Source organism: Marmota marmota, unplaced genomic scaffold (genome assembly GCF_001458135.2).
Source record: "Marmota marmota marmota unplaced genomic scaffold, marMar, whole genome shotgun sequence".
Classification (NCBI taxonomy): domain Eukaryota; kingdom Metazoa; phylum Chordata; class Mammalia; order Rodentia; family Sciuridae; genus Marmota; species Marmota marmota.
This window is the reverse complement of record NW_025999891.1, coordinates 4,403,392-4,418,537: the sequence shown is the minus strand read 5'-3', so window position 1 is coordinate 4,418,537 and position 15,146 is coordinate 4,403,392. Positions and strand designations below refer to the sequence as shown.

Sequence of the window (15,146 nt, the reverse complement as noted above, 5' to 3'; positions counted from 1 at the left end):
GCCAGCTTGGGCAACATAGTGAACATAGTAAAACCCCATCTCAAAAGGAGAAAAAGAAAGTAACCTTTACTAAATGTCTAAAAGAAAGAAGAGAAGAATCCCAGCTAGCCTACTCCCTTCATTGCCCTGGCTTAGGTTGGGGAACAGTTGCAAGGCTTTTCCTGATGAACATCTTCCTTAGGGCTATGGCGACAAACACATCACATTATATGACATCCGGGCAGAGCTGAGCTGTCGGTACAAGGACCTCCGAACAGCCTACCGCTCTCCCAACACCGAAGAAATCTTTAATATGTTAACCAAAGAAACTCCAGAGACTTTCTACATTGGTAAGTTCTGGGGCTATATTTTTTGTTGGGGAGGAGGATACGATGGAGAATGAAAGAACAGTTACAGTATACATCAAACCAAGCAGTGAAAGCAGTGGTTCCATTAGAACAAGGCAGATCTATACTATAGGTGGGGAATACCAGAAAATCTTTTAAAATAAAGTAGGAGCCGGGAGTGGTTGCGCATGCCTGTAATCCCAGTGGCTCAGGTGGCTGAGACAGGAGAATCGCAAGTTCAGAGCCAGCCTCAGCAAAAACAAGGCGCTAGGGATGTGGCTCAGGGGTTGAGTACCCCTGGATTCAATCCCCAGAACCCCTTGCTCCTGCCCCGACCCCACCGCCAAAAAGAATGTAGGGGTTTGGGGCTGGGATCGTGGCTTAGTGGTAAAGCCCTCATTTAGCACGTACAAAGCCCTGGGTTCAATCCTCGACACCACATAAAAATAAATGAATAAATAAAATAAAGGTATTGTGTTCAACTACAACTGAAAAATAAATATTAAAAAAATAATAATAATGCAGGAGTCTGACATGGTGGCACACACCTATAGTCCCAGCTACTCAGGAGACTGAGGCAGAAGGACTGCAAGTTAAAAGCCAGCCTCAGCAACTTGTCAAAACGCTGTCTAAAAATAAAAAATAAAAAGAATGTAGTTCAGTGGTAGAGTACCCCAGGGTTCAATCCCAATATGGCAAAAGAAAAAAGGAAAAAAAGTTCTGTCACTAAAAGGTTGGTGGGAAGGAGTCACCTCTCCTGTTTTCACAGTCTGTTACCTGTTCTCTCCTTTGCCTCCAGGAAAGCTCATTATCTGCAACGTCACTGGCATTGCTCACAGGCGTCCACAGGGTGAAAGCTATGACCAGGCAATCCGCAATGATGAGACGGGGCTGTGGCAGTGCCCCTTCTGTCAGCAAGACAATTTCCCTGAACTAAGTGAGGTATAAACTGCATTGTTATCTTAATTGTAATCATTGGGCTTCTTTAATTGAATGGCTTGATCTACAAAGGAATCAAAAATGGTATTTTAGATCATGCTTTTACCAAACAAGTACACAAAAAAGAAAGCAGGGGTAGAGTATATATAGGTGTTTAACATGAAGTCCCTCTATATGCTTCTGAGCTATATGTTTTCCTTTATTCTGGAGCAGTCACCTAGCCTTTAACTCTTGTCTCATTCTCTGATCAGCTCATTCCACCCTATTATGGAAGTAAGGATTTGCATTTCTTGCCTATACGGTAGTCTTAGCATCCCCATACTTTCTTGTTAGAAGGTATCTGTAGGGTTGGGGATGTGGCTCAAGCGGTAGCGCGCTCGCCTAGCATGCGTGCGTCCCGGGTTCGATCCTCAGCACCACATACAAACAAAGATGTTGTTTCCACCGAAAATAAAAAAATATATATATTAAAAATTCTCTCTTTCTCTTTAAGAAAAAAAAAAAGAAGAAGAAGGTATCTGTAAAAACTGGGTGTGATGGAATGTGTCTGTAATCCCAGCAATTTAGGAGACTGAAGCTGGAGAATCATAAGTTCAAGTCTAGTGTGGGCCTAACCCTTTCTCAAAGTAAAAAATGAAACGTGCTGGGGATCAATTTCCAGTACTGCAAGAAAAGAGAAATCTATAGTTTCTCTTAAATATTTATATTATCCATAGGTTCAGTTTTTATATTCTCAACATTTTTAACTTTTCCCCATATTCTTCTAGACATCATCTGCCTTTCTGATGTCATTAAAACCACCCAAAGACTTTTTTGGGTCTTCATATACTATTAGGAAGATTTTCTCAATTTTACCCAATAGAAGAAGCTGATATGATTCATCCAAGGGACAACCAAAGGATGTCTGGTTCACTTAGTGAATTGTTCTGAGAAGTCTGACACAGACAATTCTGATGCTTGCTAGGGCAGAACACAACAGGAGTGGCCTTGGTTGGAGCTAGAGGGTTGTAGATTAGAGAAGCATGTCCCATGGCACCAAGCATCAGCTATGAGTCAAAGAATGCTGTAGATGTTACAGTTGTGTCCTAGCAGTCATGTTTTTAGACCAGTGCCAGACCTCAGTGGTGAAATAAATTGTAGCACCCCTGAGTGCTCTTTTCTGAACATGTGAATCTTAATAATGAACCTTCTCTCCTTATGCTTCTTCAGGTCTGGAACCATTTTGACAGCGGGTCATGCCCGGGCCAGGCCATTGGTGTCAAAACCCGGCTAGACAATGGTGTCACTGGCTTTATCCCCACCAAATTTCTTAGTGACAAAGTGGTAAAGCGGCCAGAGGAGCGAGTGAAGGTAAATGATTGGCCTAGGGATATAGGACAGTTTTTAGCCACCCCAGTTAGATTTACTTTGGGCTATCCCCACGTAAGCTCTGTTCCCAGTGGCTATTGGTAGAGAGAGTGTCAGGGAGAATTTATAACTAGCTTGCAGAAGCCAGGGTGAGAAGCATCTGAATGAGTAGCAGCTTTTGTTCACTGCTTTTGTGCAATTCTGCCAGTTGTCAGCCCTTTCAGAGAGTGTTCTTTTCCATTTTGGGAAACTGCAGCTTAGGCAGAGAATAGAAAACAGGGCCCAGCATCATGTGCTGCAAAATAGGAAGTCTCTGCCTGTTTCTCCAAGGCCAGGCAATACTCCTCTGGGAGATGGAAAAGGAAGTGTGGCATAGCCCATGTACAGAGCACTTCTGGGGTTTCACAGCAGAACCAGAGAACACAGAAGAAAATTTCAAATGGTTTCTGCCCAAGAGGATTGGAAGTAAATTTCTAAGTTCTTTAGGTCTTAGTATTATCCTGCCATAGCTACCATTTATTACATACCCACTAAACATCAGCACTCCACATTGGTGTTTGCTCTCTCTAGTCCTACAACCTGATGGGAATTTTTTTTTCCCCCCAAAGAAATTCAGGTGTCTTTTCAAGATCATCCAGTCAGTGACATGGGTAGGGCTAGATCTGCCTAGTTCTCCGGGTTTTTTTAAGTGTTATAAACCGGGAGATGTTTGGGCTCAGAAGGGCTAGGGGAAAACATTCCTAATAACAAATCTTAGAAGATTTTCAACATGAGGAGGGCCATGCAGAGTGACTGATAATAGGGCTCACAGAAAACAGCTATTACTTTGCTTCCCCTCCAAAAGGAAAAACCCTAGGAGCAGTAACCAGCCAACTTCATGGAAAAAGGGAAGAGTACAAGTGACAGGATAGATTCCAGCAGGCTCCAGTTGTTTTTCCTGCCTAGAGTGGGAGGGGCCGTTGCGGGCTTGGCCTGTAGGCTGCATAGCATGCTCATCCCCTAACTACTCCCCTGCCATTTAGTAGCAGGCTGTCTTTGAGCAGGTCCCACCTTCCTGCCTGGACTTTGGTTTTCTCATATGTGAAGTAGGGCATAGGGCCAGATAATCTTTGTCCCTTCCAGCTCACATATTCTGTGGATGTAGGTGGGAATGACTGTTCACTGCCGCATCATGAAGATTGACATTGAGAAGTTTAGTGCAGACTTGACCTGCCGTACCTCGGACCTTGTGGACAGGAACAATGAATGGAAACTGCCCAAGGACACTTACTATGACTTTGATGCTGAAGCAGCAGACCACAAGCAGGAGGAAGACATGAAACGGAAGCAGCAACGGACCAGTGAGTGTGCCTACCATCATACCCTGAGTCTTGGCAGCAATGCTGCTATAGGACTCAGGCCACAGAGTGCATGTATATCATTGTCCCAATAGGAGTGGGGTCTCAGCTTCAGGATACTGAGGTCTGGAGTCATCATGAAAAGGAGTCATGGGTAGGAATGGAACCCAGAGTCTCTTGGATCACATTTTGTTTGTAAAGGCTTGTAACTCTCAAAGCATCATTGTCTCAGAATCCCAGGAACCCAGGCTAACATGTCATTCATATCAGAGAATTCAGGCCCAGAAAGGGTGAAAGAGTTTCAGAATCCCATTGAGTCAGAATCCGGTGTGTCCCATTGCTGCTACCTCTTATCCCCATCACCTGATCTGTACTTCTCTCCTGCCCTTTCCAGCATACATCAAGCGAGTGATTGCACACCCATCCTTCCATAATATCAATTTCAAACAAGCAGAAAAGATGATGGAAACCATGGATCAGGGTGACGTGATCATCCGACCAAGCAGCAAGGGTGAGAACCATCTGACAGTGACCTGGAAAGTCAGTGACGGCATCTACCAGCATGTGGATGTGCGGGAGGAGGGCAAGGAAAATGCCTTCAGCCTTGGAGCTACTCTTTGGATCAATAGTGAGGTGAGAGCCACACCCGGCCACCTGCAAGCCCTTCCTGGTTACTTTCACCTGATAGTTGTAACTTGGATGCATCGCACATAATTTAGCTGTAGAGCAGCAAAACAGGAGGTGTTTGGTAGAATGAATCGTTTTATTGGTTTTTATGTATTTTTCCCTTCCTTCCTATCCTCCACATTGTAGAATAAACTACTTGAAGAGAGCCAGTGAGGAAGCAGAGATAACAGTATATGTACGCATACACATACCAGATTTCTTGTTCCTATGTTTAGGAAGAGAAATCTAGTGATGTTCCCTGTTTTTTCAGTCAGGACCTAAAGGACATAATGCCCATAAGCCAGTGTGTCTGGACATGATTCAAAACTATGGATTAGTCAAGGGGACCTTGTAGTGAAGTGAGGCTTTGGCAGGACCAGAAAGCCCACCACCTGCCATGGTTTTTATTTAGGGTGAATTTGATGAAAGGCCAGGAGTCTCACCTCTGAATGTGACATGTGGGGCCTTTATCTTCTTCCCTCAGGAATTTGAAGACTTGGATGAGATTGTTGCCCGCTATGTCCAACCCATGGCCTCCTTTGCCCGGGACCTCCTTAACCACAAGTATTATCAGAATTGCAGTGGTGGGGACCGCAAGGTGAGCCCAGGGCCTCTGAGGGATGGCACCTTACAGGCTCTTAAGGATGTATGCTTTCCCTTCAGTGTAGGGGATGCTCACGTGGTGAAGGAAGTGATCATATATATGCACCAGACATTTTGTACCAAGCATGCTGCTGTCCCAACCTCTCCCCCTCATTTTACCCCCAGAAATTAGAGGAGCTGCTCATCAAAACTAAGAAGGAGAAGCCCACCTTCATCCCTTATTTCATCTGTGCCTGCAAGGAACTGCCCGGCAAGTTCCTCCTGGGATACCAGCCCCGGGGTAAACCCAGGTGAGCACTGGTGCTGAGGAGGTGCTGCCGCTGGGGTCCACAGACAGGCTAGAAGGGAGTTGTATCCCACTGGTTCTGCCTGCCTTTCTCCTCTTATTTGTTCAGAAAGGAGGTGGAGGTTGGAGGTGGGGAGTAAGGGTGATGATTTAGAGACAAAAAAAAAAAAAGATTAAAAAAAAAAACCAGAGACAAAAAAAAAAAAAAAACCTGAGAAAGACATATTCATCATCACTGAAAAAGAAGTTTCCTTCACCTCACTTCTTTGCCAAAGAGCGATGGGCAACACCAGGCACTCTCTGACCTGACTGGCAAGACTGGAGTAGCACAGTGGTCTCCTCTCTCCCTGCTTTACCCTCCCTAGGGCTCTCAATATACACCACTTGATGCTGCAATGTATTGACTCTTTCTTGTGCCCACACTGAAGGTGTGGGTCAGGAGCATTTCTGCGTCTCCTGCTGTGCTCCCATCTATACATGACTGGCAGGCTGCCTTCCTCAAGGCATCCTTTACTACTGTGTCCCTCTAGCTCTCTTTGAACCTGAAGGATAAATGGTTTCTTTAGTCTGCTTTGTTTAGTCTGTTGCACATGCTGGTGAGCACACCAGCCTTCTCTACACAGGCCCTGCCCCATCCTCCCCTTGGCTCTCCACCCAGATATGGACATTTCTGCTCTTATGCCCTTACTGACCACATGTGATGCACTGCTTTGACTGTATTAGTGGGTCTCGTTGGCCAAGTGATAAAGAGCCCTACATTCTAGACCCTACATTTGGACATATCCAGAGTGTCGTGCTCCTTTTCTGAGAAGCCATTTCTGATTTCACCAACATGCCTCCAGAAGATAGCGGGCAGGGCTCTGGAACTAAAACTGTTCCATGAAGAACAGTTGAGCAAGCTGGAGACATATATCTAGAAACATATTTGGTGTGATAGCTTCCTGTGGACTCCTTGCACATTCTCCTTATGTGACAGAGTTCACACTTGGAGAAGATTTAGTAAGCAGATTTCAACTGAGTTAAGTGAGAACTTTGCCACACTAAGCATTATCTTTGGGCGGTTGAGAAATTCTCCTTGACCGAGTATAACCTGTGTTTGGTGTTGTGGTAAGCTCATTTAGTCCTTAGATCCACCCTGTGGATTTCAGTGCTGTTGTCTTCATTTTATAAGTGAAGTAGAAACTCAGGTTTAGTATCTTGGTACAGCATCACTTAGGTAACAAGTGGCAAAGTTCAAGTCAGAACTGAATCCAGAGTCCCTCCTTTTCTCTTCCCCCGCCCCCAGTACTGAAAATTCAACCCAGGGGCACTCTACCACTGAGCTACATCCCCAATCCTTTCCAGCCCTTTTATTTTTTATATTGAGATAGGGTGTCATTACATTGCCCAGACTGACCTTAAACCTGGAATCTTCTTGCCTCGGCCTCTCAACCAAAGCCCTTCCTCTTAACCACTTTGCTGTTCTTGGAAGTATCCGATAAGGACAGATTTACCACTTTCCAGGAGCACTACAGAAATTCCCACACTTTGGTACCCAGGAAAGCCCCATCTGCCTAACATTCTGTGACCTCGGTCTCACCCTTACCTTCACACTGCAGCTCATATGTCATTCCTCCATTAAACTTTCCTTCACAGCCTATATGCAGCACACAGGGGCTGCTGACTCCTTGGCCTTGACTGCACTCTGCTATGTGTAGCTCCCCTCACAGGATCAGGAACAGGCTTTGTCATCTCTCCTTTCCCCCAGCACCCATTCTGGCTACTTCACATGGTGGACATCTGTTCTGGTCATTCTCTCATAGAGGGCTGCAAGTGGAATCTGATATATGTTTCCATCTAAAACCCCAGGATAGAATATGTAACGGTGACTCCTGAAGGATTCCGGTACCGAGGCCAAATTTTCCCAACTGTAAATGGGCTCTTCAGATGGTTTAAGGATCATTACCAGGATCCTGTGCCAGGTGAGTTCTGGTGTCTCTTGACTTATAGGGTATAGTTGGAGGAACATGACTCAAGTGATCACTGGCCTCTAGGGGAGAGGGGAAGGGTAGGCTGTCATTGCAGCTGGGAGCAGGAATGTTATAACCGCAAGGTTCTCCAATGGGCCTGTGCAATTTCCCCTTCACCTATCTTAATACCTCTTCTAACCCCTGAATTAGGAAGCCAGAAATAGGCTTCTGGATGGACATAACTAACAATAGCCATTTCCTTACAGGCATTACCCCCAGTAGCAGCAGCAGAACAAGGACACCTGCCTCTATCAATGCTACTCCTGCCAACATCAACCTTGCAGGTGGGGCACTCAGGCCTGGGTCTATGAAAGGGCTGGAACCAGAGGAACTTTCACTTTTTTCATGCCATCCTCGTCTTTATGTGCTTACAGATCTGACACGGGCTGTGAATGCCCTACCCCAGAACATGACTTCGCAGATGTTCAGTGCCATTGCTGCTGTCACAGGCCAGGGACAGAACCCTAATGCCACCCCAGCCCAGTGGGCCTCCAGCCAGTATGGCTATGGAGGCAGTGGAGGGGGCAGCAGCGCTTACCATGTACGTGGCTTGGGGAGGGGTTATCTATATGGTGTGGGGAATAGCAAGAGGGAACAGACATCTTTTACCAACCCAAGTCCTATAGACACCTCTGGCTGTGCCCACCACAAAGGGCTTCATATGCAGAGACGGCTTCCTTAACCTTAGGAATCATTACCAACAGATGTTCCTTTTCCCTAGCCCACTTGACTGGAAAGGGAATAGAGGGGACCTGACCTTTCAACTGGGTCCTTTGAGATCTTGGGGGAACCCTCAAGCAACTAGAATCCTAAGGCCTTCAAAACCAGTGGGCCTCATGTGCCATTGTCAACCCTCTTGCCTCCTTCTGCTTCTTGGAATCACATGCTGCTCAGGGTTGGGTCACCTGGGAAGTTCTGTTTTGAGCCCATCCTTTCAGCTTGCCAGAAGTTCACAGTGACCAAAGAGGCCCAGAGCCCATCCCCACTTACTGGTCCACATCTTTCCAGGTATTCCCAACACCAGCTCAACAGCCAGTGGCCACACCACTAATGACCCCCAGCTACTCCTACACAACCCCGAGCCAGCCCATCACCACACCGCAATACCACCAGCTCCAGGCCAGCACCACCCCACAGTCTGCCCAGCCCCAGCCCCAGCCCTCTTCCAGCTCCAGGCAACGGCAGCAACAGCCAAAGTAAGTATAAGGTGGAGGCACAGGGAAGGTTATTAGAAGGGACAGATGTTGTCTTGAGTTGTGGGCTTAAAGTCCCTTCTTTCCATCTCCCAGGTCCAACAGCCATGCAGCTATCGACTGGGGGAAGATGGCAGAACAATGGCTACAGGAGAAGGAGGCAGAACGGCGGAAACAGAAGCAGCGGTTGACACCTCGGCCCTCCCCAAGTCCCATGATCGAAAGCACCCCCATGTCCATTGCTGGCGATGCCACCCCGCTCCTGGACGAGATGGATCGGTAGGGGGCCTGCTCCTCAGACTCTGGTTACCTCTGAGGCTTTGAGGGCCTGGCCGCCCACTGCCTCACTCCCTGCCCATCCTTTTCTGTCCATAAAATGGCGTTAAATGACATTTTCTTTGGTTGTTAGCCTGGACAGGTAACAGGCTAAATGTCCTTGTGAGCTTGAGCTCAGTATACGCCAGGCAGCAGTTCACCCACGCCAGACCCTCATTAACCACCTGTCCTAGGACCAGGCTGGGAGGAGGGTATGGTGGAGGAGAGGGGAAGATGAGGATGAGAGTGAGCAGTTTTGTATTCTACTCCCTACAAGCCATTTTGAGCTTCTGCCCTCACCTGACTTTGGGCTATGATAGGGTACCAAGCTCAGCATGTGTGTCTCCCCCAGCTCTTGTGGGGAGAGGGATGCTATTTATTCATTTTGGGCAGGAGGGAGAGGAGGGAAAGTATTTTTGATCTTGATATCAACATCTTTGTGGCTCTCAAAGCAGGATTGCAGGGGACATAAAGGGAGCAGTGTTAACCTGCTAGCCCCTGCCTGGCTGACCTTACCCACCTGCTGCTGCCACATTTCCTGCCTGTCATTTGAATAAACAGTGTTTCTACACAGCACTTGCTGAACCCTCTCTCTCCAGCGCTCTGCTCTTCGAGGGGTGGCTTTCAAAGCAGTTTGGAGCTCCAAGGGCTCCCCTGACAACAACTCCTGATACATCTGAGAGGCAGTTTCATAGAAGAGCAGGTAGCCTGTTCAGTCTGCCTGAGGTCACATTCCTCCCCCGTTCTGAGCCCTGTAACCTGTGCCATCCCTGCTGTCTTAAAACTGGCTTTGCTTTCTCTGAATCCTACCTCATCAGTCTGCTATAAGGACCAAGCTGGGGCAGTATGAACTGCTCAGCCCAGTGCCTGATAAAAGGCCACAAGTAAATCTGAGTTTCTCAACTTGAGCCCCTGCAGCTCCCTCTATTCCACTTTCCTAACTAGGCCCTGGTCTCTGACAACCTCTAAGCAAGTCAGAGATTTCTGCCCCAATATGGGTCCCCAACTCATCTGTTTATAGTCACAAAGGACCTGGAAGTAGGAGCTGGCACATTCCAGAAGAGGCCATTTCCCATCGTCCCCTCTCCCCCCACTAATTGGGACCAGCCAGCCACTGACTCTTGTCCCTTCCTACATTCCCACTACCATTTTTGTTCTGTGCTCCTGATTGCCCTGTTTCTTCACAAGGGCTTCATCTCACAACTTTGAGTCAGTGCTGAGAGATGGAGGCTTTCCCCTCTCCCCCCGCTACTTGGGGGTTCAGCAGGAGTCAGAACGAGACCATTATTGCCCAGACTTAGTGAATTCCCTCTCTCTACTTTTCTTCATTCAAGATCATCATTTTGTGTGTAGGCAAGAGCCACTGGAAGGGACTTGAGAACTCAATTCTTCATTCATCTTAAAAGGTGAGAGTAGCAGGAGCAGGACCACAGCTGGGAAGTTCATATCCTTGTGATACTATAAGCACCTTCCCCAGAACCACTTGAAGAGAAAAAGTCTAGGCATAATGGCAGAGCAGGTGAAAAGGTCAGTTTATTGGGGGTATTGCTGCATAGTGTTGCCTATCCCAGAATTGAGTCAAACACACCAGTCTCCCCAGGCAGGAACCCAATCCTCCCACCCCCAACCCATCTAGACGTACTCTTCCAAACTGGTCCTAGGATGTTAGGAAGAAAGAGTGCTATGCCCCTGCCTTTTCCTCCCACCCACCTCCCCATGGACTTCCTCATTGAAAGCCAGATTGCCCTTCAAAATCCCTGTAACCCCCAGCCCCTTCATTCTAGTACACCCAGGGCCCACCACCTCCCCCCAAAGTAGCCCTTTTAGAGGGAGAGAACAAGCAAGAGCGGGTCAGTGTCAGGCTTGATGGCATTTATTCTTCACCCTGGGCACCCTGGCCTCAACTGAGATTTGGGTTGGACATTGGGGGAGATTTCCTCCTGATCACTTTCCTGGTTGGTGAGGTCTTTCCCCTGTTTTTCTTGACATGGGCAATGCATTTCTCTCTCTTCCTGGGTGATGATGACTCTACGATGTCGTCACTGGAGGGCTCTTGCTGACCCCGGTCATTGTAACTATCCTCACTCTCCAGGTCTTCTGGGCTTTCTGGGCTGGACTCCGACATCCTGGCCAACATTCTTGGGCTTAATGTTCGGCTCAAGTCTGGAGGTGCAGACTCTGATTTCATTGGGCTTTTCTTCTTAGTCAACTTGCCCTTCTTGACTTTTTTCTTCAGCTTTGTCTTCTCATCTGTCATCTCCTCCTCCTTGTCTTTTTCCTTTTTCTTCTTTATCTTCTTGATCACCTTGATGTCCTGGTTCTTCCTTGTGGGGCTCTCAGAGCGCCAGATGGTGATGGGCGCTGCTGAGTCAGGGGTCCCAGTGACTGTGCTGGTGCATGGTTTAGTGGGCGCTGTGGTGGGTCCCACCTGAGTTGGGATGGGAGGCCTACTTTGATCCTCCTCTTCCTCTTCTTCATTTAGGTCATCTGCCCCACATTCATGGTGGATGGGATGGTGGATCACTGCTACAGAAACAGGCCTATAGCTTTTGCACCTGGAAAGAAGGGGACCAAAACAGAAGGTTGACAGGGAGGGGGTCAGTGCTCTCTGGAACCCTTTCCCCATTAGCCTGCCAGCACTCACCAGCCATACCAGAATCGTTCCACACATTCTTCCTCTGGGATGCACTCAAGGCAAGGGTTTTGAATGATGTTGAAGCCGGTTGACTCCACATCACGGGAGCAGGTTGGGCCCGTGTCTTGGGAGCTGCTGCTATTTGTCTTCTCTGAGCAGTCCTTCAGCCTGCCACACACAGGACTCTCAGCCTGACTCCCACACATCTCCACAACTCCCCAAGGGCCCAGAGGGACCAAGCTAGGGCATAGTGGGCTTCCTCCAGACTTGGCCCAGACTGCCAAAAGATCTCCCCATTACATTTGGAGCACAGCAAGTTTTATAAGCTAGGTCTGGGCTGGCAGCACACAAAGCTGAAGAGGGAAATCTAAGGCTAAAGTAGGGAGCCACAATGAAAATTTGAACCTGGTTCTGCCATGATTCTCCTTCAAGAAGGGATCCTCACCTAGAATCACAGTCGCAGTGGCTGACAGCATGTACGTGTAGGTTGCGGTGGCCATAGTCAGAGAAGGGGTGGATGATGTGCCCAGCACACTGCTTGTGGTTCCAGCAGCAGCTGTCAGTCTCCTTGCCTTCACCTGAGAGAGGAGGATTCTGGGTCACTCGGACAGTGCCGCAGTCTGGCTGGGCACAAATCACCAGCCACTGAAGCAGGAACAAACTTTATTTTTAAACTGCAGGAAAACACTTCACACAGCTCCCGGGGAATCCTCCCTAACGCCACGAGGCTTGTCCAGGAACCCCCAGCCGGAAATATCTCTCCCGGAAATCCCTCCTCCTGCACTTCCCCAACCAATGGGAACTCTCGGGGAATCCCCGGAAATCCCCACGAGAACTCCAAAATAGTGCGAGAACTCAAAAGTTGCGGCAGAGGCGGATAGTAATGCCTCGCCTGTCAATCAGTACTGTTGGCAAAATGCCAGGGGCCATACAGACTCGGCCGTGGCTCTCAGCAGGACAGCACAAAATACACACTTCAGTCTAGAAGCCCTTACCAAACTTGCTTGTTCTCATCGCCACTCCCACCCTGAACTGTTTTACTTTGATAGAGGGTCAGTCCTTCAGCCTGCTCAGTAGTCACCACCGGCCCCAACACTGCCCTGTCCACCATCCACTACATGAAGCCCCTACAAACTCCCTGAAAAATGTGTGGTGCTACATTTGGTATGAGGGAGGTCCTCCCCAGTCTCCCTTTCTGTTCTGTGACACCATACTTCTTCCTTTTCCCCTCCTTCCATGGGAGCCCATCTACCCTCCAGGGCCCTCCACAGCAATCCACAATGTGCCAGATATTGCAAGGTCCTCTTGCTATGGCAGAATAGAGCCTTGGCCGCAATCAGAACCCACAGCCATCACCTCAGTCCCTGTGCCTTCTTGCCTAGGTCCAGACACCCTCCACCTGACCCTCATGATCTCTGACACACTCCAGTCCCAAGGCCTGCCATGGTGAGGCACAGAGGCCTGATAACTGTGCAGCATGGCCCTTGCCTGATCCTTCTACTCATCCCTCTCTTGTGGCCACTTCCCTCCCCCACACGCTTCTTTTCTTCTGCCTCCTGATTTCTTACTGTATCTCCAGCATCCCACTATATTCTTCTCTGTTACTCAAGTTCCCATTCTTCCTCCCCAGCCCCTAGAACCACAGAATTCTGAGCAACCCACCCTAGCTTTGCTCCTCCATCCTGTTAGTCATTACAGATGCCAAATCCCCCTTTCCTAGGGCACAGAGAGAAGACGCTGGAGTGGGACCTGGGGCTGGGAAACATGCTGGAAACACTTCTTCCTCTGATGCTTAGCTATGGAGTTTGACACTGCCTAGGGCTCCAGTCCACCATTGGCTCTCCCCTTGGCCCTGTCTAAAAAATAAGCCATTCCATGTGGCTCCACATGTCTCACAGTTCAGAAGCCAAAGGTCTCCCCAACCTGACAGAGGACAAGGGACCTACTGTAGGTTCCTCTATAATGGGCTACAACCCATGTGGGTTCCATGGATGAATCTCAAGGCAGCACAGCAGGGGTCACTGTAGCTGGCTAGCCCCCATTAACAAGCCACAAGGATTGTGCCTTTATCCAGCTCTTAGAAAGGGTGGAACTGGGTGAGACCTTATGCAGGTCCCCACCAGGAATTCAGTAATTAACCCACACTAAGAGTATAGAAGTCCAAGTGGTCATAAAGTGCTTGAGATAAGACCATGGTAGTAGGCTTTTACCACATTTCTCTTTCCTCCCCCCCCCCCTACAAGGCTATGAGGCTCCCAGGTCCCTACCATTCCCCTGACCCACTTGGTGTCCTTCTTTGCTCCTCTCATACCCTTTCTCTACCCTAGGAGATATTAAGGGAGATATAAATGACATGACCTTGAAACATCATCCCCTTTTCAGGTTTCTTTGGCACTGCTGAATTGGAACAAAGGAGAGCATAGTGGCACATGCCCTACTTGAACTTGCAGTCAGACAAGCCTAAATTCAAGTGTGTCACTTACTAGCTGAGTAACCTAGGGCAAAATTTTACTTCTCTGAGTCTTTGTTTCCTTATTCACAAAAAGAGATTGTGGTAATACCTATTTGCAGGGTTGTTGGGGTAGGGGGATTCAATTCACATGTGTTAAAAATATTCCTGTACCATAACATGCTCTATACAGGAAAGGGGCCTCTTTGACATGGAATGAAGAATGGGCAGTTGGGTAACCCCATCAGGACCAAACACCTCCCTCCCTCCCTGCTTCAGGACCAACCACATCCTTCCCTCCACCAGCGTGTCATCTTTCCCAAATGAGGGGTGGCAAAGACCCCTGGAGCCAAAGATCCCCTGAACCCACCTTCAGAAGATAAGGTAGATGCATCAGTGCTGGATGCTACACGAGCCAGCAGATGTCCTCTCTCCCAGCTGGGTAACCTGTTTATATCTGAGAGAGAACAGAGTGGCAGAAGCTACAACAGCCCCTTCCCCATGCCATTCATCTATCAAACATTTCCTGAGAAGTTCTGGGTGTCAGGGCCCAGTTACATCCTGGAGATGCAAAGATTTAAAAGGTAAAGAACAGTCCCAGCTCCAAGGGGCTGAGGAGTGGGGTGAGAAGAGAGATGTAGATAGAGCAGGGAGCACAGAACAAGGGCTACCTGAGGAAATTACTTGGAATGGGCTGGGGTCTAGGCAAGGAGGGGCAGCTCCAGAACTTTTCTCAAGAGTGTGGAGCCTGGTCAGAGAGTGTCCCTGGGCAGACCTCCAACTTTTGTAGTGCTGGGAGTAGAACCCAGCACCTCAAGCACGCTAGACACTAAGCTTCACCCTCAACTGCAGTTTTGTCCTTTGAGGTACTAAATTGGAGCCCTGCTTAAGGAAAAGAAGCTGATTGCTTAGGGTCTTCAACAAGTCTTCAGTGGCACTTGGTCATCCTTTTATAGGTCCCTGGTCAGCTCCTGTTTGCCACAGCAAAGTACTGAGAATTTATTTATTTTTATTATTATCTTTTTTTTTTTTTTTTTTTTT

At 48.2% G+C, this 15,146-nt stretch overlaps 2 protein-coding genes across 6 annotated transcripts in view; one reads left to right on the top strand and one right to left on the bottom strand.

Annotated features, from left to right (window-relative positions):
- The window catches only part of Supt6h (SPT6 homolog, histone chaperone and transcription elongation factor), a 33,844-nt gene extending 24,247 nt beyond the window's left edge, over nt 1-9,597 (top strand). For all 3 annotated transcript variants that reach the window (XM_048794055.1, XM_048794052.1, XM_048794060.1), the window contains exons 26-37: nt 182-329; nt 1,126-1,268; nt 2,475-2,615; nt 3,757-3,952; nt 4,344-4,582; nt 5,100-5,213; nt 5,384-5,508; nt 7,353-7,465; nt 7,720-7,797; nt 7,888-8,054; nt 8,522-8,709; nt 8,803-9,597. In XM_048794055.1, coding sequence (XP_048650012.1) covers nt 182-329; nt 1,126-1,268; nt 2,475-2,615; nt 3,757-3,952; nt 4,344-4,582; nt 5,100-5,213; nt 5,384-5,508; nt 7,353-7,465; nt 7,720-7,797; nt 7,888-8,054; nt 8,522-8,709; nt 8,803-8,989 — 1,839 coding nt within the window. In that variant the 3' untranslated portion in view covers nt 8,990-9,597. The remainder of the gene's footprint in view (nt 1-181; nt 330-1,125; nt 1,269-2,474; nt 2,616-3,756; nt 3,953-4,343; nt 4,583-5,099; nt 5,214-5,383; nt 5,509-7,352; nt 7,466-7,719; nt 7,798-7,887; nt 8,055-8,521; nt 8,710-8,802) is intronic.
- A 1,281-nt stretch (nt 9,598-10,878) lies between these two features.
- Nucleotides 10,879-15,146, bottom strand: part of Proca1 (protein interacting with cyclin A1) — a 9,146-nt gene continuing 4,878 nt past the window's right edge. Inside the window, exons 2-5 of one of the 3 annotated variants that reach the window (XM_015501111.2) lie at nt 14,476-14,562; nt 12,102-12,234; nt 11,666-11,824; nt 10,879-11,576 (exon numbers count right to left, since the gene is read on the bottom strand). In XM_015501111.2, the coding sequence (XP_015356597.1) occupies nt 10,922-11,576; nt 11,666-11,824; nt 12,102-12,234; nt 14,476-14,562 (1,034 nt within the window). In that variant the 3' untranslated portion in view covers nt 10,879-10,921. The remainder of the gene's footprint in view (nt 11,577-11,665; nt 11,825-12,101; nt 12,235-14,475; nt 14,563-15,146) is intronic. The other 2 variants (XM_048794065.1, XM_015501112.2) reach the window with 2 other exon arrangements.